Source organism: Corvus brachyrhynchos, unplaced genomic scaffold, assembly GCF_000691975.1.
Source record: "Corvus brachyrhynchos isolate BGI_N302 unplaced genomic scaffold, ASM69197v1 scaffold3, whole genome shotgun sequence".
Taxonomy (NCBI): Eukaryota; Metazoa; Chordata; class Aves; order Passeriformes; family Corvidae; genus Corvus; species Corvus brachyrhynchos.
In genome coordinates, this window is record NW_008237619.1 from 6,625,554 (window position 1) to 6,653,053 (window position 27,500).

The 27,500-nt window shown below is 42.7% G+C and overlaps 1 protein-coding gene across 9 annotated transcripts in view; it reads right to left on the reverse strand.

Moving 5' to 3' along the window:
• Positions 1-3,491: 3,491 nt before the first annotated feature.
• STXBP5L (syntaxin binding protein 5 like) overlaps positions 3,492-27,500 on the reverse strand; it is a 190,283-nt gene continuing 166,274 nt past the window's right edge. For all 9 annotated transcript variants that reach the window (XM_017731889.1, XM_017731886.1, XM_017731887.1 and 6 more), the window contains 6 exons: positions 13,879-14,118; positions 12,621-12,981; positions 11,493-11,658; positions 9,586-9,697; positions 8,989-9,209; positions 3,492-7,987 (listed from right to left, as the gene is read on the reverse strand). In XM_017731889.1, coding sequence (XP_017587378.1) covers positions 7,946-7,987; positions 8,989-9,209; positions 9,586-9,697; positions 11,493-11,658; positions 12,621-12,981; positions 13,879-14,118 — 1,142 coding nt within the window. In that variant the 3' untranslated portion in view covers positions 3,492-7,945. The remainder of the gene's footprint in view (positions 7,988-8,988; positions 9,210-9,585; positions 9,698-11,492; positions 11,659-12,620; positions 12,982-13,878; positions 14,119-27,500) is intronic.

Consider the following 27,500-nt stretch of genomic DNA (forward strand, 5'->3'; position numbering starts at 1 on the left):
TTTGGCAGTTCTTGTGTGTAATTGTCTAGGGCAAAAAAAGTCATTGTGGTTGCACTTGATGTAGAATTTTGCAGGCCTCTGCCAGGATTATCTTGTACTATCAGGATTCTGCTGATGACACTCAGGTGCTGAAGTGGCTTTGCAGCTGGTGGGATTTCTCACTGAGCAGCTGTGCAGGGTTCACAGCAAGTGGAATTTGTGCTTGGTTGGCCTCTGACTTTTAAGAAAGCATTTCGGTGACTGACTGCTGTAATCCATCCTGCTGCTGCCTTGCAAACTGGCCTCAAGAGGGATATTGTTTGGAGTCTCTTGAGTTAATACAAAATCACCAGTAGAAACATTTTAAAGAAAGAAGCTCAATGAATTGGTTAAAAACTTAATGGCAATGCATATTTTTGTGAAGAAGAAAACCAGCTCAGTCTGGCCAGCTGACATGGCAGCCTTGCTGGAGTTTGAGGTCTGCTGTGTTTGAGACGAGTCATTACGCTATGGTGGGTGACCTGTGGCTCTTCATTCAGAGACCATTCTCCTAAGGAAGCCTCACACCTGCCTGTTGGCTGCCCCACTAAAACCTGCTGAGGTTTCTCCCACTCTTTGCCTCAGTGTCTTTGGCTCTGACCCTGTGATGAGGCAGAAGGTTTTCCTGGGAGTTTGGGCTTGTCAAGCTGAGCTGGGATCAGATCCTTCAAAAGAAGGGGCAAGGAAGGAGCTTGCAGGGAACTGATCTGCCACTATTTGGCATTACTCTCCCCACTAATACCTTCTGGTCTGGCTAAATCTCACATCACATGTTCTCATTTCCCTTCCAGACAGTTGTGACAGTAACACAAGTTCAGCTGCTTTTGTTAACTTCACACAATGCCTGACCTTGAATTCTGTCATTTTCATCGTCTAGCCCTTGTGTGTTACAAGAAAAGGGAGGACAAGTGCCTCCCGTCATCTTCCTTATGCCTCTAATTATTGTATCATGTCTTTTTTCTGCAGTTCCTCCCTAATGTAATCAATCTCCATCTTTCCATTCTTGCCTCCTGTGGGAAGTTTTCAAGCCCCTAATTATTCTTTCATTTCTGAACTTCTGCTGGCTCCTTTCTAAGCAGTGTACTTTTGAAGCTGCTTTTTCAGCCTGATCTGAGAGGATGCAGACTTGGCTTTCAGCAGCCTGAGAGGGGGCTCGAGCTCATTAACTTCAAATGCGGCACTTTTGGCAGGGCCATTATCCCGACATCAGAAGTCCCTGGCACGGAGGGCTGGAGAACACAGGGAGTTTTCAAAGATGGTAACGGGGCCTCCCTACCAAAGGCTGCATGCCAGACTCTGATCCACCACCTGCCTCTTGTGCAGCAAAACGGACACGTGGTCCTGAGCCAGAGCCCCAGGTGGGCCTGCTGTGACTGCCCTGCTCAGCACCCTCTTGGCCTTCTTTCCCCTTCTGTGTTCCACCTTACATTGAGATTTTTTTTGTTTTCTTCCTGCCTGCTCTATGCCGTGGCTTTCTATGACATCTGTCACCTGATGGCTGAACTCTTTATCCACAGCATTGTTTTTTTCTCTTAGTTTATTAAAGCTTTTGTTGTTAATAGATCCGAGCTGTGGCACCCTGGTGCCTGACCATTTGTGTGCTCTGCCTGTGAAGATGCTGGCTTGGACTCATTATCAGTTCACATGGCCTGATGATTTCCTGTCCCTGGGTGTCCTGTGGTGACACACCTGTGCCGTATTTCAGGCCTCACTGGGGCTGCTGTCATTTGGGCTGCTTGTTCTTTGGCACGTTACAGTATTTCCCTCCCACACACTGCCTTCAGAATTTCCAAAGGATGGATCTCACCCCTATTTCTCAGCAAGCTCTCTAGAAGGGGGTGGTGCTAATTGGTAAGGGGATTAACATGTACCCAAACTCATTTTGACTAACAAACTCGATGGGTTCATTTTAATTAAGCAGTAATTTGGAGCAAATGAGAAGATAAGAGGTAGCCACTGTGGCGTTTGAGTTGTGTTACCAGGACTGGCTCTGAGCTGTTGTCTGATTGCTGCTATTTACATTCCTCAATTCTGATTAGACTTTAACTCTCAGTGAGACTGAGCAGTGGAAGCAGAAGAGGGCTTAGGTTAGGTAAGCAGAGGCACTGGCCAGAAGTGCAGAAAAGGGTATGTGTTGTTTTCTGAACGTGGTAGAAGGAGCCTGGCCACTCACATTACTTACCTATATTAGCCTGTGGGCTCCTTTTCCCCCACCTCTGATGGGGTGAAGCCTGTGTTTAGCTGGAAATTGGGCTTTTTATTAATTCAGGACCTGACAAGCAGAGTGCAGGTTAGTCTCAGTCTCTGTGTGGTCAGGATGAGATGCATCTGGTAGTGTTTGCTCAGTTCCTCAGCTTGTTTGTGTGCTTCTCTCTCTTCACAGCCCACTCCAGCACAGCCTGGGACAAGGACAGGTGAACGCTGCAGAAGGAATGAGAGTTCTGTTTGTTAGAACTGTTGGCAGCCTTGTCCCTTGGTGCACCCAGAATTGCTACTGCACTGCCCTTGCCTGGCTCCTGCACCAGCAGGGGTGTGTCTGCCTGCCAAAACAAATCTGGTTGGGATGCAGTCCTGGCAAGCAGCTGTGGTCACTGGGAGTGCTTTGTCTTCACATGATGGGAACCTGCAGGACCCAGCTCCTCACCGGGAGAGCCTGTCAGCAGCCCCGGTCTGGTTGGTTCCCATCTGCCTTCTGCTCAAAGTGACTTCAATTTGCATTCAGATGGCTACTGGTACGGGGCAGAACTTGCCCAGCCTTGGTAGCAGGAACTCACACCTTTGGTGTTTGCTGCAGCCTCTTGGTGCTTTTCCTCACATGCAGACCACAAGCTTGTTTTGCCTGGGTCCTTCTACTGCAGCTTTCCTTTTCTCCCTTGCTACTGGAAGCAGTGACAGGCAGGTGACAAATAATGACACTGGTAATCTGATCTGGTTTGATCCTTCTGCCTTTCTCCCATGCTGCTTGCGTTTCATCAATAGAGTTGTACGGAGCTGACAAGAGGGAGCTGGGAGCTCAGCACCTTTGGCTGACATTTAAGCTTCTCCTGGCAGAGCAATTCAGATGTGCTGTTGGGAAGTGCTCCCTCCCTTCTGAGAGCTCAGCCTGTGCGCGACTGTGTTTACCCTGGAGTGGGAAGTGACAGGAAGGGGGCTGGGAAGCCCGGGCCCAAGGCTGGTAACATTCCCGGGGGCTGGTATGAGCTCCACGTGAGCTCCCTGCAATGGAGCATGGGAGCAGAAGCTGGGATACGGTTCTGTCCTGGCACGAGGTCCTGAGGGAAGGGAGGTGACCATCCCCACCCCAGCAACAAGCAGGACTGCAATTTTTGTATTCCTGAATGAGAAGTGTAAGCTCCACCCAAAGGCTTTACACAAACCATGCCCCTTTGAAATACTATAAAGAATCTAGGAGTAGAGGTTGGAAAAAAGAGATTACACCAACTAGTATCAATTCTTCCTTTATTTTCTTTCCCTTTTTTTTTTTTTTTTTGGTTGCTAGTGGGGGCTCGAAACAGCCTCACTTTAAGATGCCTTAGTCTTGTGATGCTGATTTAAGATACCTGTGGGAACAGGATATGGCTAGCACAGGAGTGTGTGGTTCGCCCCAGATCAGCCTTCATTCTGAGACAGGTAATGACTCATTAACAAACCACACACATACTCAGTCCACATTTCCTTGACACTGAATCTGAATATTTGTTGCTATTTAAAAAAGTACAATGTTTGATTTGTTGATTTAATCACAAAACAAAACACATGAATGGAAACACTCATTTACATGACTATTGCTTATACACCTAAGAGGAAGAGTTGACTACGAATGGCCACAGGCAGTTCCTTCATGAGAGAGAGTGTGCTCTTACCAGACCCTTCCAAGGCAAAAAAACATTCAAGACTGAAATATGCTGTGCTTGAATTCACCTTTGGGCTATGGGAAAGGATGGATGGGGCAGGGCCCAGGCTATTTGAGGGGCATAATTAACCAAAAACTGGGGGTTTGCCTGTCCTACAACACACACAGGTTATATGTGAAGGAGGCCTGAGGTTGGATGCAGCTCTCAAGCATCAGTGGTTTCTATTGGAAAAGAAAAAAGGTTTCTATGCCCACCTGCATTACAATGCCCATGCTGTGGTGTGAAAGGGATTCTGGAAAAGGAGTATAAACTGTTTCAGAGGAGGGTTTATGTGATAATTGTATACAATACATGTAGTAAATATGAGTATTTTTGTTACACGCTTTTGTTACAGTCCTGGTACTGTGAGGAATGACTAATTGATGTGGATAGTTGAACTGCAGAACTGTAAAAAACTTAAAACCTCCCCCCAGGTAATAACAGAAAAGAAAACCTGATTCTCAAAATTTCAATTGTCATGTCTTTTAATTCAAGATTTGCAACTGAAGTTAAAGCTCTAGGAATTAATTTAATTTTTTTATTAATAAATAAAGTAGCTTGTACTTCACTGAAGACTTGCCAACTCTGCAGACTTATAAATAATCTAATTTAATGCATTTTCTCTGTCTATCTACAGCACTAGACATAAGATTACAAACATCTGGTCAAACCCAAAGGTGTGTGTGCTGTTGGAAGTTCTGTGTATCTGGTTTTGGATGTGATTATGACAGAGCTCCTGGAGAGAAGAATGTGAGGGAACAAGGCATCTAAATGAACAAACAGCATTTTAAACTGAACTAATATTTCCAGCCAATCTGGCCTGGTGTAGCTGAGGATTGCAAGGCTGAAGATACATCTGAGCTTAGGATTTTGCTTGAGGTGATGCTGTCTGAGTGGGAGAGGTGAAAGCACAGAAAGATTTCAACATCCAGTGACAGCCAATGTCCTTGCTTTTCCTCCAGCCAGTCCCAGTCCTACAGTCTTTCTCAGAGTCAGATGCTGTGCTCCTTGCTGGGAATGCTGCAGCTTCATGCCTGTCACTGACAGCCTTGAGCAGTGTTCAGGGCAAGCCTTGCAAAAATCCCACACTCCCCCTCATTTCACAATAAATCACCCAGGCAAGAGTTTTTCCTCCCTCACTGAACTTTTTAAGTGATGGGTTTTTTCCACATACATGGTAAATCTTGATAGAAAGCATTTAACAGTGTGCACTAACAAACTTATACAACATATACATTACATATATATATTATATATATAGAATGTTCTATATACAAACATATACAACTTTTTAGATCTCTACAGACTACAAGAAAATTGATAATTATAGTCACTAGTGGTGAACTTAACAGAAATAGTAATTGATAACTGTCTGGAAATATGTAAAATATGTAAGAGTGGAAAGCTGTGACCTGATGGGGAGTACCAGAGAAAAGTTGCTTAAAAGTTTAGTATTAAAAATTGTAAGTTTGAGGGCTGCTAAATTCTCATTTCTCTGTTGCATAAAAATGCAAATGGAAATCTACTGGCAGGTTTTTTTTACCCTGGTGTTAAACTAGAGACTGTTGGCAGCCAAAGTCAGTCGGGCCTTGTGTAAAAGACTTGTTGAGGACACTTTTCTCTCAGGGTGAGCTGCAGTGCTTGGCAGTTAAAAGTTACTCTTAAATTTCCTTCCAACTTCCCATGATTCCAGTCAGCCTGTGGGGCTGCTTCCAACCACCACACACCAGGGCACAATGGAAAATAAGCTGGCTGCTGGACAGTTTGAATACTGCCCCAAATGATTTTGCTGTCCAGAGACCAGTGGGTTTGGATTACAGGCCAGAGCACAGGCCCACTGAATAGAGGTTTAAACTGAAGATCAAATTGCTGTAATGTTCTCCTCTGTTTCTCATTCTCGGTGCCTGCTTAGAGCAGTGCTTCCTCACACGCACAAGCCACTGGAAGGAATTCCCAAACCCAGTTCCTATTGGCATCAGAGTGGCAAGTTTGGCACATCCTTACACACGCACACAGAGAAATCCTCTTGGGGCATGGATAACTCCAATGCCTTAGCTCTCAGCAGAAACCCAGGCATTGCTCAGGCTTCTACCTTTTTCCTCACAAGTTTCTACAGTTCTGACAACATAGAGCAGTTTCTCCTGTCCCAGAGAAACTTGTGGAGTCTCATTCCCAGTTGAGCTAAACCTGTCAGGGCCATCATTTTCATTTTGCCTACAGCAAAATGTAAAAATCCTGTAAATCATGAAATTCTGTTGTGCTACAATGGGAATTTAAAACTTAACACCTAAAATCTCTTCCAACCCTTTAACTTGTGAAGTGGGCCAATTGTGAAGCCAGACTTTCTGGATGGTACAACGTCCTGGGCTGTATTTTATTGTAGGTAAAGGAAGGAGATGGAAAAGACATCTTTGAGAGGGATCATCTGAACGCTGTGACCATACAAACACTGGTAAAGTTAAGGTTTAGTAAGTAAGTAAGGTTGGGAGTGGGATGGTGCCTGTCTCCATCAGTGTCCATCAGGATTCCTTGAAGGGTCAGAGGATGTTACTCTTCTTTAATAGAAAAATTTTAAAGCCTGTTTTTCCAGCTTTTCCTCACTTTCTTTTTTCTAATTTGAAACTATGTCCAGGCACATGAAAACAAGCCTTCAGTGCCTTCTTTCCAAACCAATCTTGGAAAAATTTCTAACCTAAGACCTGACCTATGTGGTAGTGAGTCTCTTGTAGGTTAAGGTGGAGCATTCTTATGGACAGGCAATAAATCCACTCTTCTGTGGCTGCAGGTTGCAGAGTCTTCTGCAGCATTCACTGCGAAAACCAGACAAGCCACTTCGAAGCAGAAGCAAATTACTTTTAGCAGTGTGAGCAGAGAATAAATTACCACTCACCCATGGTGTCACTTTATATATGTATTATATATGTATGTTGACAACGGTTTTCCATGCTCCTCCCTGACCCATTGTGTAGTGTTGCTGCTCTGATCTCCCTCTCTCTCAGGTTTTGGGGGGGTTTTTGTGCAGGTCCCCTCTCATAACTTCAGCTGAGCACTTGTGAGCAGTGTTTGACAGAACTGTGGTTTCCCATCTTGGCTTACCCTACTTGAAGAAATGGTTTCCAAAGCTGGTTTTCTATTCCTGCTACTGGGAAATAAGGCAACCAAGTGATAGAGACTCCATGGGGATGAAAAGTGCCATGGCCCCCTTCAAGGACAACAGATGAATGTAGAGCACATTTTTAAAAGTACAGATTAGGATGATGTGTCATGTGCTCTGAATTGCAAATAAACCATCTATGCACTGTCTTAATGACCTTTTTAGATAGTGCCTGTCCAGCTACCTGCAAAATCTTTAAATTTTGGGCATAGGATTTTGAATTTATTTATTTTTCTAGTATGAGTTAAAGAGCACTGATTTTGAGCAAGGTTTTTCAAGGGAAATAAACAGCGGATAAGAAAATGCAGCTCAACTCATTTTTCTATGGAGAACAGTAGCAAACATGCTTGAAATGTACTGGCTTTTTATAATGTCACTTTTAAAAAATAAAGATTTTTGTTATTTAAGGTTTTTTTTTTTTTTTTCTCAGAATAGAAATAAATCCCATTTTTCTTCGGTCACAACATGCTTCCTTTTTCTCTTTTTTTTTTTTTTTTAAGATGGCAATTAGTCATGCAAAGTTTTATAAGTGCATTAACATTCGAGTTTGTACAGAATATTTTTAACCAGATGCACTCCCCACAGTTCATACCTACAGCTTCTGAAAACCTACATGCCACAGTGATGGCTGAGTTCCTTTCAGGAAAAAACTGGCCACCCCATGAGCCAGCTGTTGGAAAGACCCTCATGATTCCAGCTTCCATCTCACGGTCTGTAAAACTTCTCCTTGATGTCCACTGTGATGAATCCAATAATAGTAACAGGAAAACATCTTCTAGGAGAAAAAACTGTCTCTGGCCAGTGACTGGTAGATTTGGGAATAAAGGTTGCTTCCCTGAACAGTGTTCTTAATAAAGCCACAAGCAGCTTCTTTGAAAGTCTAAAACTGGTACCACTTTTTGTCCTTGTATTTGAGCATCACCTACAGAGATGGGGAAAAAAACCAAACAAATGGCAATCAAACACTGCCCAGCATATGAGAGACCACACATGACCTCGGCCCACTAACTATCAAACTTCAGAATTAATAAATTAGGAACAATGCAATACTTCACTTACAGTGTCAGCAGGTCTTGAGTCCACTGAGACCTCATATTTAATTTCATAGTTATTACATTAAAAAAGTGTTACCTGTTATTGCTGTTTTTTAGAAGATTTTTCCTGAGGACCTTTAACTACTTTTCTTCTTCAAAAATTAAAGGAACTTGCTTTCTATAGGAATAAAAAGACACTTATCTATGGAGCATAGTAGATATGCCCTGAATATATAAACTTCTTGCATTTCAGGGCATGTTCTTTCTGCCTCACACTTGCAAAAGCCAATAAAAATGTAAAGGTCTTGTCCAGAGATGTGATGCACATTAAATGAAAAACATTCATTTTGGGAAATATGCTTTGATGTTGTTTTATCTTCAAAAAAAATCACTTTAGTTTTCCCAGTCTTAACAGCGTGGGATGGAAAAGCTTTCCATTTCCAGCTCCAAGCACAGAAGCTATTCCTGGCAAGGCCTATTCTATATTACTGCACCACAGGGCTGTACTAGCACTGTTCTCCTCTCCCCAGTAAGATCTGTAAAGGTTCCTATACACACATCCACCTACCTGTTTTCTGCCCTACTGCATGGATGTGCTGCACTAAGTGGCTTAAAAAAACAAATCATAACAAATTAGTGAGAAAGGCAAGATGAGAAGTGCCGTGTTCTAAATTCAGAGGCTAACAATGGATGCTCATTTCTGGAAACGTGAAAGGAAGGGGTGTGCAATGGCAGTTGATTTTTGGCATTCTGGTAGTCTGGGAGCAGGAAGAATGCCATGCCAGTTGACATGAGCACACCTCCAACACCATGCCTGGGTGAAGGGAGAGAAGGACATTTGGCTTTCCCAAAGGGAAGGGTTGCAGGGTGTGAGTGCCAGGGCTCCTACCTCGTGTGCATGTTTGGAAAACGCCTCTGCGCTGGCCATCATGCTGGCAGTCCTTTCATCCAGCTCGCCCAGCTTCTGCCCCCTCTCGTCCAGGGCGATGCGTGCGCGAGTCAGGTCCCCAATGACCCCGCCCGCGGCTCCTCTCACGCCTTCAATCCCTCCTGATCCAGGGATGTGCTGGGCCAGGCTGCGAGAGGCTTTTCCTGCCGTGGCCTCGCCAACTGCAAAGGAGAAGAGGACAGACAGATGGACAGACAGGGATGAGCTCCTGGCCTGGCTCTGTCAGTGCTCCTCAGCCTTGAGCTGCAGCCTTGCAGCAGTGATGCCGTTCCATGGGCACGTGTGGAAGACTTTGCTCTGTCACCATCACATCTGCAGTGCAGTCGTGCGCCCCCCACTCAGCTGACCAAAAGAAGCTGCCAAGGTGAAGGAACTATGGAATGGCGGACAAGGACCCTCCCCTTTCTCCACTCAGTCAACTTTCTCTTTTCATCAATCATCTACGCCTTGTGTACTACTCCATTCCTAGATGACAAGGGCAGGGGATCTCAAGAATGACTTTCTGCCAAAAAAATTCCCGAACAAGAAATTACTCACAAAGCTCCTCTCTGTCAAAAGCTTGTCCGCTTCCTCCAAAAAGTCCTTTGAGAAAGCCTCTGTTTTGGGCTTCTGGTGTTTCCACAGGAGTAAACAAATCCCCAAGCATGTCCTAGTAAGCCAGAAAAAAGTCCATGTAAAAGGTTTGTGAGGTGACAGCAGTTCTAGGTGTTCTCTTGATTTGCATTAACAAGCCACATGCACTGAATCTAATCAACTTAAAAGAGTCTGTTGTGTGAACAGTATGGTGTAGGCAATATTTGTGTATTCTGACAAATGCTTGGGCTAACTAGACTCACTCATGCTTTCAAAGGGACTTGGTTTGTCACTGCTCAGCCCCATGTTCCTTACCAGAGAAAAAAAATTGCAGTTAATACAGGATTAAAATACCAGTGATAAGGTCACATTTTGCTTAGAAACAGCAGAGGTGACACTGTAATTGAATAAACAATTTGTTGTGTACTATGTATTTTGCTTTAGTGATTACCTAGCCAGGCTGGGCAGTCACCCTGCTTTCTTTTTATAGCACACCTGAGCTCAGTGCTTGCCAGCAATTCAGAGTTTGGTGGTTTGTCATTTAGTTGATTTTTCTCTTTTTAAACAAAATCCATTACCTTCCATACAACCTTCCCCCACCCCATGAGTGTGCCATCAGCAATGCTAAATAAGCACATCAGCTGAAGGCACTGCTCTGGTGCCACATCTTGGAGCAGTCGCCCCAAACAAATCTCAGGCTTGGATTTATTTGCAGCAGTACCAGGAAAAGCCAGCTCTCTGGAATAAAACTGATGGGAAAAGTGTGCAGTCTCACACTTTAGTGTTTGAAACCAGTGGGGCTGTGTGCACTGGGAACAGTTTCTGCCCTGCTGCTCAGCTCTGTGTTTGCTCAGCCAAGCCTCAGCAGGCAGATACAGCTGCTGTGTTGCACAGAGCACTCGCTCCTGGGGGCTGAGTGTGAGGACAGCGCTGTGACTCACAGCCACTGCTCCTCTGCACAGTCACCTGCTCTGGGGAGAAAAATTACTGCAGCCCTTGGAGCCTCAGTGGAGCTGTCATGCAGCCCAGCTTTGTCTTCCCAGGTAGCAGGGTGATGCTGGGTCATCTGCTTTCTGTACACACAGAATGACCATGCAAACCTTTTTTTGCATAAAAGCCAAGATAAATGCAGCCATAGTCCAGCAGTACAGAGAAGAAAGGGCTGTGTTTCCCTTTGCTTGGTAGTTGCATGATGCTGTTAAGGGTGGTAAAAGAAATTAAATCTAGCTTGTAACAGCCTCTCGCTGTAGGTCCATAGTCTAAGACACTTTGGTCAAACCATTTCATTATTTTAAAATTGGCTCCTTGCAAAATCATCTCCTCTCTGGTGCACAAAAGCTGGTGTGCAACGTTTGCTCCTCACAGTGCCTTTTCAGACTTGAGACAGACAGTGCTGTGATGTGAGTTGAGCAGCTCAGCACATGTTATTCCCTAGGGCATGAGTGCTGGCAGGACCATTTCTTTTATACTTCCATTCTAGTTCACTGCTAATTACATAACCCAGAACTTATTCCCCCTCTTTTTTTTTTCCATTACTCATGTTTCTCCCTGTAACCTCTCACAATTCCTTCTCTTCAGTAAGACATTTTCATTTGCATTTTCACTGTAAAATAACCAAACCAACCCAGCCCATATCTAACACTGTAAAGACTTTTTGCACAGGTGCAGGTGACAGTGGCTGAAAAAGCCCAAAGAACAACAGAGCTGCTGACCTCTCTCTGTTGCTTTGGCATCATTCAGTCAGGGCAAGTGGAGAGGAACAGATCTGTCCTGCCCCTGCAGCACTGTCCTCATCAGTGCCAATTTACCCCTGATGAGTGAGGCCACCAACCCTCCCACACACAGGCACCAGAGTGAGGTGTGAGCCCTACCTGCAGGTTGTCACACATCTCCTGGCTGTATGTCAGGCGCTGGATCTCTGTGGGAGAGCTCAGGTACAACGCCTGCCCTTCATTCGTGAAACAAAAGGTCCGTGCTATCCTCATGTCTGTGACAGGCAAATAGTTGATGTCCAGCAGTGGGCGAAGGCTGGGCAAGCTGAGGAGAAGCAGATTCCCAGGTTAGTCACCAGCTGCCACACATGGTACACCTGCTGTGTGCCCACATTTTAAACCAACACTTCAGTTTATGCTTTTCATAACTGCAACAGTTAAAGTGCATCTCTAAGCTGAAAAATTCTGCCATAAAAATGCTGTCTTCCCATCATACTTTGTTCACTTGCACGGAGAAGTTTCAGCTGCCTTGACTTCCTGGCCCTAACGCTTCTGCTACTGTCTGGATACGGGATGTGCATGTGGCATGGTACGGCTTGTGCCACATGGCTGGGTAGTTTGCAGGGCAAGGCCTGCATGGACACTTGGAGGAAATGGCCTGGCAGGGCCCTGCTTCTACCCTGTGGACAAAGGCTTCAGCATTGCCTTTGCTGCTCTCCAGCTTCCCGTGGTTTGCTGTTTTAGACAGTACTCTCCAAAAGTTAAATGGCCTGGCCAGGGAAACAGGGTGCAGCAAGGTGAGGGTACAACTACAGGGCTACTGCACAGTCAGCTCCCTGGGGAAGGGAGCTGACTGTGATGGCAGGAGACCATCCTACCAGGAGACTCAGAAATGGCAGGAGTGGGACATGGTACTTCACACAGGATAAACAGTACCCTTTCTATGGCTGAGTTCTATGCTTCTCTATACCTGACTCACCATAACTGAGCAAAATTATCAGGGCTTTCTTTTATCATAGTTAAAAATCACCAGCCATCAACTGTAACAGGTAGGGGATTAATAGAAAAAAAGAAAGGAGCTTCCTTTGTTGTGCACCTGCCTGCCTTAACTCCCCATGTGGAGACAGCCCCAGGAACAGGTATGGCTGCATCAAAGCAGGGAATTAAACACACCCACCAGGGAGTTAATGCAGAGCACTAGGCACTCTGGAGCAAACACAAGTGGAATACGACAGCACTGTGCCACCTCTTTGCTTAGTTTTGCCACAAGATTAGTTAGATAAGTACCTCAGTGTCATGATGTGCCCATTGGCACAAAAGCACGCCAGACAGACGCTGTTACAGAGGGTGACCACATCTGCTCGCAATAAAAAGGACGTTTCGGTGATGTTGTGCACATAAAGACATGTTTGGGAAGGCAATGAGAAGACTTTGGCTTGTTTTTCTGAACAAATGACTGCAAATTGATGATCACCCATATCCTGGGAGGAGGAAGGGGAATGCATGACAAGTTTCCTTTTCCTTGTTTTGTCACCGTCATCAGCACTGTGTGGATCCCTCCATACTTCGTAGGGCCGATGTGTCAGTGTCCCCATGCAGTCCAAGCACGCGAAGGTCAGCACGGCTCCCTTCAGTGTCAGGACGGTGCCTGCAGAACAGAATTTCCTCTCACTGGCACTGGCACCACAACCAGGCTGGCTGTCAGCACAGCACAGCTGACACTCAGCTTTTGTAAACACAGCACACACATTAATCCAGCCAAGGCGACAAGGCTTGCTTGCTCAGTTCTTTCTGACCACATGAGAAGGTGAACAAACAGCCTGCCACTGCTGGAAAAGTCTCAGGCAGCTGATATCTATAATAATAGATATAATACATGCTGTTGAAGATGGCCTGTTGTTTATCTCTACATTATACTTGTAGAATATTTATTCCCCAGCAGTAAAATTGCTCCAAGTCTGGTGACTTTCCAGCATTGTTTTTCTAAACAAACTGGGCATGGGAAACCTCTGTTCCTGTGCATTCTCCATTTTTGTCCATTTTTTAAGCACATACTGCCTCTCCTCAGACCTGACCTCTCAGCCCTCTGTTCTCTCTGCTACACCATCTGTCACTCAGTCAGCCAAGGATCTCTCCTGGTACAGCAACCTGCCAACATTTTTGTTTCCTTTCCTGAACTCCCTTCTGCTTCTCTGCAGCTTTCTGATACTAAGACAGTCAATTTGTTCACAGAATCCCAGACAGAATTGTAAACAGGACTGTAATTTCACAATATGAAGGAACTCTGCTAATTTCCCTGTCCTCACAAGAAACATGTAACTTTGCCTGCTACACAAGGCAATCTTTGGAACTAACACAACCAAAGTGTCTCAGTCCATGAAGTTGTTGGTCCCTCACAAGCGTCTTTACCTGTGTGCCCTCCACTCAGTGAGTGACCATTGCTTGATCTTTTGAGACATTTCTGCCCAAAAGGCTGTAGAAAATCACAGTTATTGCCTCGTTGTACCAAGACAGATAAAAAGCAGGAAAAGAGCTGCACTCTCACCACTTGGTGACACCACGACTGGCTCTGACTGCCGTAAGTCGTCACTAGCAGGAAGATTAAGGGACAGGATTATGACCATTCCGAGGCCTGTTCCGACCCAGAGACAGGAGGAGACAGCAGAGTCGTTCTTGCGGGCAAAAGACTCCATGAAGTACAAAGCTGTGATTGCCTCCTTTGAGTCCCTGTCGATACTGGACACGCTGGAGCTTCGGGAACGGCTGAAGGAGTTTTCCCTATTTTCTGCACAAATAAATATAAGCAAACAGGCATAAATAGGTGCTCCAGGAACAGGCACAAACCTGCAGCAAAGACAAACTTCTTGTAGACTAAAGAAAGTAAAGTTTTCTTAACCTGAGCAAACATTCTGACACTAGCATGATACCAGCTTGCTGCCAGTGTATAAGTAAGTGTGGAAAATGCTGTCAGACCTCATCAGTTACATCTGCATTAGAAATAGCTGCCTATTATGGAGATTAGCATAGACTAATTAGAATTTACAACAGCCTTAGCTCAAAGGACTTGTTCTAAATAGCACAAAATAATTTTAGGCCCATATGTTACCAATGCATTTAGAATTAATCCATGTATCTCATTGCTGCAGGACATGAAGGGAGATGCCATTAGCAGCTTCAGAGCACGTGTCCCCTGCTCTGCTCTTGTTGCCATCACTAGGACATTCTAGCACTGCGTTCAGAGCCACCGTTTATTGGGAAGATATTAATAACTGCTCCCTGGGGAAAAGATACCCATTGCTGAACTGAACCCAGTATCCAAAACGTCTCAGGGTACAAATCCACTCTGGCTTCCCAGGGAGAGAAGTGAGAAACCTGCTCTGTGCCCTTGGCAACAACTGCAGAGTGAGCTGGCACTGCCCAAGCTTTAGCATGCAGCATTGAGAGCCAGCTGGAGACAGTGCTGTGCTCTGCCCACTGCAAGTGCACAGGTACAGAGACTCTCTCTCAGCTTTTCAGAGAGAGCTAACAATGAACAGGCCAAGGATCTCTGCCTTGCTTTGCCTAGTGCCAGGCAGGAAGCACAAAGCTGTGTGAGGGAGCTTCTGGCATTAGCAGGAACACTGGGGGCTCTAAAGCACAGTGGGCTGAAGAGTTATTGAAGAGTCAAGGAGCCAGAGGGAAGACGGGAGTAGGGCTGGCTCTTTGCAAAACGACTTGTGCCAGTGCTGCTGTTTATCAACTTGTAGCCAAAAATGGGATGAGATCAATGGAAACCCCCATGCTCTTTTGCAACAATAATAACTGGAGGTGGAGAAATAGTTGAAGGTACTGGATCTGAGATAAAGGTCTTGCTTCTGAACCTATCATTATGAAGCAGATTTATATCTGGTAGGAAATTGTCCTTTGTATAGCTCAGAAAAGAGTCATCTCTTCAGAGCCAACAGAAGTGTCTAAAAAGAGGAATACTTTCTGCCATGGTTGAAGAATAAAATTAGAAAATTACTTTCTCACATACTCCAGCTTAAAACTGAGCTAATCCTCACGCTGTATACAAGGTTCCTGTGTCCACCAGCGCAGCAGCTTTGCCAGTGAATCTCTTCCTCAGACAACAAACTGCAGCATTGTGTTCCCCTGCCCAGATGCCTCAGTGCAAAGTCATCCCTACACTGCAGCTCCCTGGGGAAGACTGGAGAGTACCAGGGCAAAGCACTGCTGGAACCACACCAAGTGGCGTGTGTGCTGCCTTAAGTGTTGGCACACAGGGATGGGGCAGATTCTCCTGCTGCTCTTTCACACCTAGGCCACCTTCTATCATTTGAGGGCTTCTGCAAGTTGTCAAAAGAGGAGTTTCACAGGACAGCCATCCCTGGCACTTCAGTTCTGCTCTCACAGAAAGTAGCTTATATCTACTTGAACTTCCGAGCACGGCCCTCGCCCCATTTCCACTTTCATGTAGGCACTGTTGTAGCTCTCTAGCTCTGTCTCAGCACTGCTCCATGTAGCTGCACAAATTGGGACTGTTGGCACATCTACAAACACAGCTGCTGATACCTTGAGAATTAGTGTCTCCCGTAACCCCAAGCACTTTGTACTCCTCCTGCAGGGAACTAGTTGGCCCAGCTCCTTCCTAAGCACTGACAGCTGCCAGGTAAAGAAAGGAAGACAGTAATTTCAAGGCAGAGATCATCAGGGCTCCATATATATATATATATATATATATATATACACATTTTTTTTTTTCTCCCAAAGGGTACCTAATCTTTAATAAAAATGCTATTATGTAATTAATCTTCTCTTTAACAGGTGTATTAATATCACAGTCACATAAAATTCAAATATGGTGGTGCTCAAGCTAAGAAAGATGTTGAAAGGACAAATGCAGTTAGTGTAGGCGCCATACACAGAACTTAAAATACATGATGTGCCATTTGCATGTGTCATCAAAGCTTTCTCCCTCCCTAAATTAACAAGAAATGTTCCTCACTCCTGTGCAGTACAGTTAACTAATACATCTCTGAAAAACTGACACTAACAGATATAATCTTTAGGACACTTCTGGGAACATACTGTGCCATTTTCTATTAAATACACTACTCAAACAAAAATTCTAAAGATCAGCAAGACATATGCCAAAACTTGATGTCATTAAACATATCTGAACAGCAAAGTCTGCAATTGCTATGTGACTTTATTGGCTAGCTCTAGAGCAAGGTAGAAATCTCTCCTCTTCCTAGATTTCAGGATAAAATTTAGTTAAGTCTTGTTCCCTGGGACTCCTTTCTCAAAGAGCTTCTACCCCAAATTCTTTATCTAGAAAGCACTCCACTGTATCCTGGAGAAACACAAAAGCACCTTCCTTAGGAAATTTAAAAAACTTGCCAAATCCTTTGCTAGTATGATTGCTATGTCTTAAAATGGCATCCTGTCTTCTCAAAGTTGACCTGCCAGTCTGTTGCAGTCCTTAACCCAACCACCATATTCCAGGTTTTCTGTTGTATTTTCCTTTTCTCGCTCTGCATGATGGGTGTAGAAAGAATGTCAGCTACATCTTTCTGTGTGTGAACTAGGACCACTTCCTTGTAACATAGGTCAAAGTTGATTTGGATGCTGTGCTTCAGGTGACAGGACATTCACCTGTGAAAAGCTCCTCAAAAATTTCCATCTTCTCCTCCTTTGGAGAACATCCTGCTCCATGGCACTGTCTCATAAATGTGCTCCTGTCTCTAAACTGCCTCCTGCTTTGAGGAAGCCCAGTACTCCCTTTTCTCTGAGAGGCACATATCCAACTCCCAGGATCCATTAGCTCCCACACAGGCCCTCAGACTGCCACGTCCTTTTCCTTCTTCCTCTCACACATCTGGATTTCTTGGCTCTTCTTTTCTCCTATATAGGTCTCCAGGCTGTTTCTGCAGCTGGCAGCCGAGAGCACCATCAGAAGGCTCCAGTGGCCCCTGAGAGCTAACTAGTGACTAATTTGGGAGATGCTGGGTTGGATGATGAACAGCTCTGAGCATTATGACCTGCAGCCAGTGCATTTCAAAAAGCTGCATTCCATGAGTTAAGGCCACACAAAATAAACACCACTGCCATCCTAAGAGTAGCCCTGCTTTCTTCAAAAGGTTTTCATTCAGCACCATCCTATACACGGTCTGGGTTAATGAGCTGCAGGTGGAAACTCAGGAACCAACTTCCTTTGTGACACTGGACTGGTTGTTAAATTTGAGTGATGAGCAAGCAGCATACAAACAGAAGCTTTATGACTTAAAAGCAACCAAACCCCCTCTAACTTGCTTCCCACCTCACATAAAAACACACAGGACACTTCAGTGCACACACACAGGTTAAAAAGGAAGCTGGTGCTTTTGAGCCTTCCCTTTGTCCATCTGTGTGTGAGCAGTGCACTGCTGCTCATCGTGTGAGGATGTTCTGACTCCATGTAAGTGCTGGAGCTCTGGGAATGCAGCCCATTGCCATAAAGGCACAAGCATTGCAAAAGGACAGGAACAACTGAGCCAAACATCATCATGACATTTATACAAAAGCAGCCCTGAGCAGTTGTCCCAGCCCCTTCCTTGCCTGACAGAGTGTCCTGCTGCAGTGCACTGGTGTCTAGGGGAAGATTTAATTTAGGGTTTGGGGGTTTTCTGAGAATTTAAAAGATAATTTGATTAAATGATTCCATGTGTTTCAATTGCCACCTGTACAGAGCAGAGACTGCAGAGATTTTTTTTTTTCTTTTAACTTCCTTTTACTTAGCAGAAATAAAACCAGAATTGCCTCACTTTCCCATGGAATTAAAAAAAAACCCCACATGTATGCCATGTTCAGGGAATGTTCTGACTTGTCTATTCTCAGCTTCAGCAAAAGTTTTGTAAGGGGAACACATCCTCATCTATTGCATCTGCCAGGAAATTATTACTGGGATTTTTATAAAACAGTGAAATTAGGACTAACACAGAAGCATAAAGTGATTTTCTTTAGGAAGTTAGGAATCAGGAAAATAGAAGTGTCACTTGTTATGAGCAATAAAAAAAACCCTAAACCTACCAGTGACAAAGATCATTTTCATTGCAAATATTTACATTCATTACTGTAGAGTTTTGCAATTGATTGTCAGTGTCTTGGATGCTATTTATAGGTCCTTTCCTGGTTTTAAAGTAATGAGTAATTGATCTGCTTATGAAATAGATACAAAAGTTGACCTTTTTGACACGGAAATCGATAGATTCTGAAAAAAAAGAAAAGCTGAATGGTTTATATTCTCCTCACTTGAAGAACTCTAAAAGTTTTAATCCCAAACACCAAACCTAACAGAAGCCAATGGAACTATTTAAAACATTTGCCAGTTTGAGACCATCATCTTAAATTTTAAGACAAATCTGTCACTTTCAAAATTATGTAGTCAGGAAAGCATGCAGAGCTCTGAATGTCAGTGGAAACATACAGTAAAGGAATTATACTTCCAACATGAATTTGTGCACAGTAACATCACAGAGACACAGAGACCAAACCACGGCACTGATGGCAACGCTTCAGCAACAGAGAGGAGAAAAGGGCAGGAAGTAACACACATGTAGGAACACTGCACATTTGCTGGGCAATAAAACCAACATTTTAATAGCACCACTCTAAAGCTGCATTCCACAGACAGCAATTCACAGGAAAGCAGCAGAAGTTGTCTTAAGCACGAATAATGTGCTAATAACCTGGAATTTTACTGTGAATGATTTCCTACCAGAACGAGTTAAGTAAGTTTCCCTAAAAAAATGCTGTGGATATGCAGCTTGCAGAGCACTCCAACCATGCTGGCTGTGTCTGTGCTCTCATGGAGCTCACAGCTGTGGGAGGCTTGACCCTCCCTGGAGAAAGTTCTGAAATGTATTGGCCTGAAATTGCTACAATTAAGGCACTGTAACCTGAAAGGTTTCATGGAATTCCCACTGATACAAGACTGATGGAAATGATGGCAAACAAAGGCTTGAAAGAGGAAACAGATTCAAGGCAGCAGACCTGGACCTTTACTTTGATCTTTCTGGAATACAGTAAAGTTCAGGCTTATGCTGTAGTTCAGCAAGTTTTAAAAACAGAAGGGAACTGTCAGGGCAGAACCATTCTTCATGTTGAAAAGGAAGTAGAAATTATTTCTATAAAAATGCAAAAGATCTTTGCAGTAAGAATCTATCAAACTTCCATATTTAATGTATGAATCACTTCCCTTGACTTACACAAGCAAACTGTCTTCACATTAACATCACTAAGAGCTCAATTGGGACATAGTTTATAAGCTTGGACATATGCTTTTTAATCAAAGACATCACAATTCTCTAGAACTTAAAACCCCAACCTGAACTATCCATTCTGCTGAAGCATCTTTCATAACATTGACAGTTCAGGAAATAATAACTTGTATAACTTATATACATGGAAGTACCCAAGGAAAAGGTGGAGACAAAAGGCATCATGGAAGATGATGAAGCTGTGGCACAGCAACATCTCTGCCTCCACACCTTTCTCACCTGGGCCACCCAAGGTGCTGAGGACTTCAGCCTCCTCCCCAGGCTGCCATTGGGATGAAAGTTCAGAGAGCCACAAAATCTGGGCCTCCAGGAGCATGGGGAGTGGAAGAGGTAGGCCAAGGGAAGTGACCATGCCTGTAGCAAAACACTTTGTGTTGATATGAAGTTAAGGCTAGCAAGGAAAAAATGCTGAATTTGAGTATGCAGTGCATAACTTACCCTCAAATTCAACATGCCTAAAGTACAGCATGAAATTAGCTTCACCTGGTATCAAATCATCATTTAAATTAAAACTGACTAGACATTCAGTGACTGTAAGAACAACAGAATTTTCATTGAGTTGGTTGTTTTAAAAACAAGGAAAACTTGCAGATTCTCATAAGAAATCAAGTTGATCCTAGCAGAACCTAACAGAAAATGTACTCCAAGGAAAAACCAAACATGAACTGTATCTAGCACAACAGAGTTGGAATTCAGGCACCAGCAGCTCACATGCATCTATGCAAGGCTCTTCTTCCATTTCTTCTTTCCTTTCCTAGCCATCAGACATGCTCTTTCACAAGGCACTTCACTTCTTCAACAACCTCCTCCCACTCCTTTTTCCAGGGACATAGAACATTGCAAGCTCTGTTGTAACCAGATTTAGGCAGACACACACTTGAGCTCCATTTAAACCTCTGAGAGAAACCAGTGGTTATCTCTGATAAAGATTATGATTCACTCTAAATGATGACAGCAACTCTGGCTTTGTGCAGCCTAGTGACTGTAGAGCTCAGCAGAAAACTGAGGGCTGGGATACAGATCAGCCCAAGAGGACCGACCCACCCATCCATCCATCCACCCATCTACCCATCCATCCCTGCCTCCTGCAGGTTTCTGACCCTTCTGGTCCTATTTTTTATCTACTGTGGACCTAATACAAAATACTAATGTGTTCTAGGGAACTTGAACCCCACTGATGATCCAGAAACTGGGCTCCCTCTTGCAGTAACAACCTACTCCTTGTGCATGTCCCCTAGCAGACCTCCTGGGCAAGAGGCAGGCCCCAGCTATTTGCTTAAGACATTGACTCTCAGAAGCGCTCTCCCACTTCATCCTATGGAGATGGATTGAGGTAGGTGGACTGAATTGTCCCCTTACTCCCAGGACCAGTTGCCATTATTTCTGGGGCATCTGTATCACAACCAGACCGACCTTTGACCCTTGCTCACCTTTAAAGTATCTCCACATCTCCTTTCTAAAAGGAAGCAGAAGAGAGAAGTTTTTTATTTTACCTAGAGTAGTGAACAAGAACACCCTCACCTCCATCATAACTGAAAAAGACCTTAACACTATGGATAAGTCACTTCTGGAAACAATTATATTCCCCCAAGGATAAACTAAGGATCTTATAGTTCAGTGTTCAAACTGAATACTTTTAAAGGTATATGAAAACCTTACAGAAGACACTAGAATATCCTTCCTTGGAATATCTGCCTTTTTTTGCTGCCAAATGTTTTATTACAGCCATGCAGAATTTGCTGTTCAGAAATCTGTGAGATTACAGCGCCCATGAGTTCAGAAGTGCTGTGATTTTCCTTAACAGGAAAAAATAATTTCAGCTTCCTAATAGTTGCTTTTTTTATTTGAATAAAGCTTTCTGCAGTAAGAAAAACACTTTCTAGATATAGAACAAGTCTTCTGGCCGACATTTTTATCTGTTCCTCTGCACAGACAAGAAATATAGTGACAAACTGAACAGTTAGTGGGGACTGTGCTTTACCACAGCATCTCTTAAGTTTTTTCCTATTATACAAGTCTTACCAGTTACACTGATAGCAAAGTAACTTCAAACACTATCAAAATTGAAATGATTTACAGGAAGAAGCAACACCATAATCCCCTCCCTGAGAAATAAATAAAAGAAAAAAAAAAAATCAAGCCAAGGGCTTTTCCATCTGCTATGAAAGTCCAGCTGTGAAAAGCCATGGCACTCAGGGGCCTCATGAAGCATGGCCCCAGACCTGCTGTGCCATGCTCAGGGGATCAGGTCAGTCTGGCTTGGCTGCTTGGGCAAGGAAGATTACCAGAAATGATCCACTCTGCAACATGGAGAGTATTGGCAAAGGGAATGCACTGGAGAACATGAGCTGTTCTGAAAACCTGCCAGAGAAGCAATAACCTCCTCAGAGAATTAATTTCTGCAGTTAACTACCCTTGTGATCAAAATGAATCCCCAACTGTCTTCCTTAAGTCAGGCTTCTGCCTTAGTAATTTATGTCCTGTCCTTCTCTCAAGAGATGCATACAGCTGACTATTCCCTTCCTCTCTGCAGTACACTGCCATGCCTTTGAGTAATTTTGTGCCTTTTTCCCCAACATTTTTCTAGATCAAGCAACCAGGTTCTTTTTCTGTTTCCTTGGAAGCCTAGGAAGCACTGCCTTAAAAACCAGACCAACCATCTTCTAGGCCATCATTACTTACCTCACATCCACATGTGGGCTTCAGACCCAACAGACCCAAGAAAAAAGGAGCCAGTGATAAAAACAGAAACCTCCCTCTTCTACCCCCACCTTGCCACATGGGAAGGAAACCTCACGGTCACATTTACTCATCCAGTGCAAAAAAATCCAATTTGTTATGGATACAGTGCTGCTGGAGACAGCTAACAGCACAGTAGTAACTAACAAGGGAAAAATGATACAAATTTTATAAAAGCTGCACAGCAAACACTGCAATGCTCAGCATGACACCAGGTGAGTCTGCTTCCTCAGGCAGTGGCCTTTTTTCTAAGATAACTACTCAGTATCATGTTTCAAGACCCCAGCTACACCACACTGGACTTAAAAAAGCAAATGTCAGCCCTTCTCTATGGTTTCACACACATTTTAATACTGAAGAAGGTACAGATCAATCCAAAGGCTTTGGAAACCTTGTTATATAAACAACAAAACAAAGTAACAGGCTAACATACACACATAGAAAATTACTGTAAAATTTGCTAAATATAAAAAACAACCCAAAAGCCTCAAAAAAATCAGCATCAAATCCAAAATCCACCAGCAGAAAAAAATCTGCAAGTCTCAAACTGACTACCTAGAAGGCATTTTTTTTTTATGGTAATTTTCACAAATACTTTTGATGAATAAAAGAAGTTTAAAGTATATAGTATATACTAAATACTGTGCATTTCCCAAAACAAATTGGACAAAATCATGCAAACGAGAGAACAACTTTTCCCCAAACAACTGTAGTCATTCTATGCATATACAGACACAAAAGAAAAACTTCAAGCATAAAAGTATGCTGGATCAGTTAAAATGCAAATTGTGTTGCACTTGCCATAGAATTTTTATAAGGTTATTAAAAATAACTAAATACTTGAGTGGTTCGTTCTGCCATCTCACAGTGATATTTCAATTCAAGTGATCTGTATCAAATTTTAACTATGTATAATCAAAAGAGTTAATCCAAAAGCTAAGTGCTGAAATGGAATTGTTTTCAAGGAAAACTACAGCAAATTCAAAGACTTTGTTCTTAGCTTTACTAGAAAATTACAATGCACAGCAAAACCTTGCTAGGATTCCTTGTTTAGAGGCAATTTTGTAGCACCAAGATGTAAATGGCCTTTCTAGAAAAAGGTAATTAGGCTGGACTAATTAGAGACTACATAATGGGGAATAAAAAGAATAATAAAAAAGACAGTTTTCTATGGCTGTTGCTGGAAGAAAATAAATTCCCAAACACAACATTTCAAAGGAAAAGCTCCACTCTGTCTTTACTTTCTTCCCACGATGTATGATGGAACCACACGTGGACATATCCATGCAGAATGCCCGGATTTCTACGTGGATACAGACAATGAGAAAAAAAATGGCAGAGTCAGCCAGCACAAGCCAGAGAAAAACATTTTGAGAATGTAAAATGGCTTGAAAAAGCAGTGTTTGAAAAAAACCCAAAACAACCAATAACCAAGAAGTAAGAAATCTGAAAGACTTAACACATAAAGCAAGGAGAAATGTGTGCCAGCACGTGTATCTGTGCACGCATCCATGTACCCACCAGCTACACAAGTACAGCCACACTGAGCTCCCTCCCACACCAATTTTATTTTTATTCTTTATTGCCTCTGTTTTCTTTAATTCACTGTTTTCTTTAATCTAAAATTACAATTGAAAACTCAACCAAAATACGTATTTTGTTTTCCTGTGCAGAAAAGAGGCAGATGTTTGGGGTCTATTGATCTACACTGCAATTCTTGATCAGATTGGCATCTCTGCAAGTTTAAAGCTCTTAGGCTGAGATAGACTATTTTGGATCTGTGCCACAGTACAGAAGGCAAATCAGTTGAGCCACACATTTTCCCCAGGAAGCTAAACAAAAATTTAATCCCTATTTCAGTGTTTCTGTGAGGACCTGCAGAAAAATTGGGTGCAAGTCAGAGCCCAGAGCTGGAACAGACTGAAACATGAGCAGTGCAAATGGCTACAGCCTGCAAAGAAATCCACTAAGCTTGGAGACAAAACACATTCCCATTCTACAGATTGTTATTGTGGGTCAGAATCTCTGTAAGGATTTTATTGGCTAGGAATAATTTGCATTCATATGTCTTTTTTATTACTGTTGATATTTAAGAGCACAATGTTAACTTGATAATAAAAAATTTAGTTTATACTCTGTGCAAGAAAAGCCTCATCAAAAAAATATAATCACTAACTCCTGAAATCTGAAAAACTTATTGTCAAAAGGGACTTGAAGTTTAGAATTTAGAAGTTCAGCAATGGAATTTCCTGTATTTGGGTTTGTTTACAATGCCAATAAATTCTTCTATTATTTCAAGAAACATGCTGCTTAGTCAAATGTATGTGCAAACAAGATTGTTTAGAATCAACAATCATGGAATCATAGAGTAGTTTGGGCTGGAAGGAACCCTTACAGGTCATCTAGTTCCAACCCACCTGCAACAAACAGGGACAGCTTCCACTAGGTCTGGTTGCTCAGAACCCTGTCCAATCTGACCTCGAATGTTTCCAGGGATGGGGCATCCACCACCTCTGTAGGCAGTGTGTTCCAGTGTTTCACCACCCTCACCATAAAAAAAATCTCTTCCTTATAAATAATAATATGCCATTGAGAATTTGCAAGGTTCTAATTTCTTGCTAAAATTAGACAGAGAATACTGAGGAACTACAGAATTTTTTACTACAGCCATGAGAGTAGTGCATTTCTGAATGCAGAAGATACTGAGACAACATGTAACATTTCAAAACGCATCAAAGAGGATGATGAGGACACTGAGAAAAACATAGGTTTAGGCAGTAACAGTAATGATGCACCACTCCTCTGCCACTGCCATACCTGGCTTTTGAATTATTCTTCTATGAATGTGGAAGAAATATCAGCACTGTATGAATCTGAGCAGTCTGCAATATTTCAACCAGCAGAAAACAAGACAACTACCCTCCCCTTCCCCCCCATTTCCTTCCTATGATTCATCATTGCAAAAACATTCTTCAAAAATGTTTGTCTATATCAGGAATCCTTCTGCAGAAGTAAAGAGGTAAGAGTCAGCAAAATCTTGACAATCAGCTCACTGGAACGAAGTCAGAAGAATTTATTGTGTGAAAGTTTCTTGAAAATAGACTTGATAAAAATGCTGGAAATACACTTCCTATTGTACCAGAAGGTCAGATTTAAATAAGTAGATTTTGAAATCCAATGCAACAGGAGAAGATTCATTTATTATTCTAACAAATGTCTTATGATTACTTACCAAAATATATTATCTTTTTAATCAGATCATATAGAAGAGGTTGTAAAGAGCAGGAACTGGAAGCATTATTAAAAAAAATCTCCAAGTATTATCAGTGCCTTGGAGACAGGCTTAAAAAAGGTAAGAACCATTTACCCCCACACAAAGGCTTTTTTTTTTTTTTTTAAATGTATAAGAAGTCCTAAAGAGGACTGAGATAGCAAACTCTAATCAAAATTCTACTCTGGTAGAATAATAAAATCCTTCCAAATTCTAACCTGAAATGCTACCTTTCTAGAAAGGACATAAAATAGGTATCTTGACTCACCTCATGAGACTATAAAAAGAAATGAAATAATTTCTTGGGAATACATCTATTGATTGCTGGAGCATATGCTCCTAAGTAGCCAATAAATTCTTAGCAGAAAGGGGAATTTTTTCATTTTATTTTGGAACAACTCAACCAGAAGGTTTTGAACAGAGCCAGTTTCACATTAGAGAGAGCATTCTTATTCTCAGCATATTCTTTCTCAAACCTTTTAACTTCTCTTCTTCTTTCTCCCTCGCCTAGACTAAGAATCTTTCAAGGATCATACCACCTTCCACCACATTCTTTAGTAGAAAAACCTTTAGAAATACATCGAACCACTTGACAAAACTGTGTCTAGAAATTCAAGATACATGAAGAACAGTGGAATGCCAGTCATTCTAGGCAGATCAGGCAGTAGAGCTAGAACTCAAAAGACTAATACCACCAACTGAAAAATAGTTTAGACAAGCTGAACAGAAGGCTTTGCTTTACTGAGAGAATACAGATAATCAGAAACTTATTTTAGTCAACAGACCTGCTGAAAGGTGACTTGTACACAAATCCACACACCCAAGGACAAACTCAGACCATGTTCCATCCCATCACATTGCATGCTGATATAAATGACTCTGGAGATTGTCTGGCTTGCTCTTGCAAGTTTTTTCACTGACTTTACTGAAAGTTTGAATACTATTTAAGTGATACTTTTAAATAGGAGTTTTTTTATGTCAGTTTAATTAACTTCTCAAGCCTGAAAGGAAGTTAGATGATTACCTCTAAAAGAGATATACTTTTATATTAAACTTGATGGGTATTATAAATAGTGATGAATGACGTAAAGTGACTCTTTCATGATACATGTATGCTGAAAGCAACATCATGCCATCGAAAGTATCACTGCATTACTAAATGTTTTGTACACAAGAGCCAGTGGGGCCTTAGGGGGCTGTGGGTTCTGCCTGCCAGTGACCCTATTTACTCTGGGAGGATGGGAGGGAAGAAGAAAAGCAGCAGAGAAGTAGATTAGACAATACTGTGGCCTTGGCAGGTACAAGTAGTGCTGATATTGCAGCAGTATCTGCATACAAGAATTCCAGAAGAGTTTGGTACTACATAGGATGAAGAAAACCACACAGCAAAAGAAACTACTGTGGCAGTGGTGTATTTTCTGCTAGAGCCATTATATGACAGTGTTACTTACCATGTTTGTGTAGCACATAAAGAGAGCCATATGAAAGGGTTATGTTATGTTCATAATGTCATTGATGTAGAGGAAAAAATTTGCTATTTTGTGTTACCATAAAGATTAAAAAATGTCAAATCTAGCCATGTGCCACGAATAACAAAGCTATTTGCAACAATTTGCATTTAAAAATATAAAAGTAGACAATCTGAGTGATATAATTCCCCTTTCTCTGTCTTCATTAGCAATTGTGGAAATTAGGGAGTGCTGGTTCCAGCTGTAACTGTGATGCAGACACCTCTGCAGGTGGGCAGGTTAGGATACAAATGCTCCTCACCAAAAAGAGCATTAGGGTCATGGTGTTGCTGATTGCCTATCATAGTTTAAAACATTAGTTAGCTCAGGCAATGACCGGGACAAGGATCCT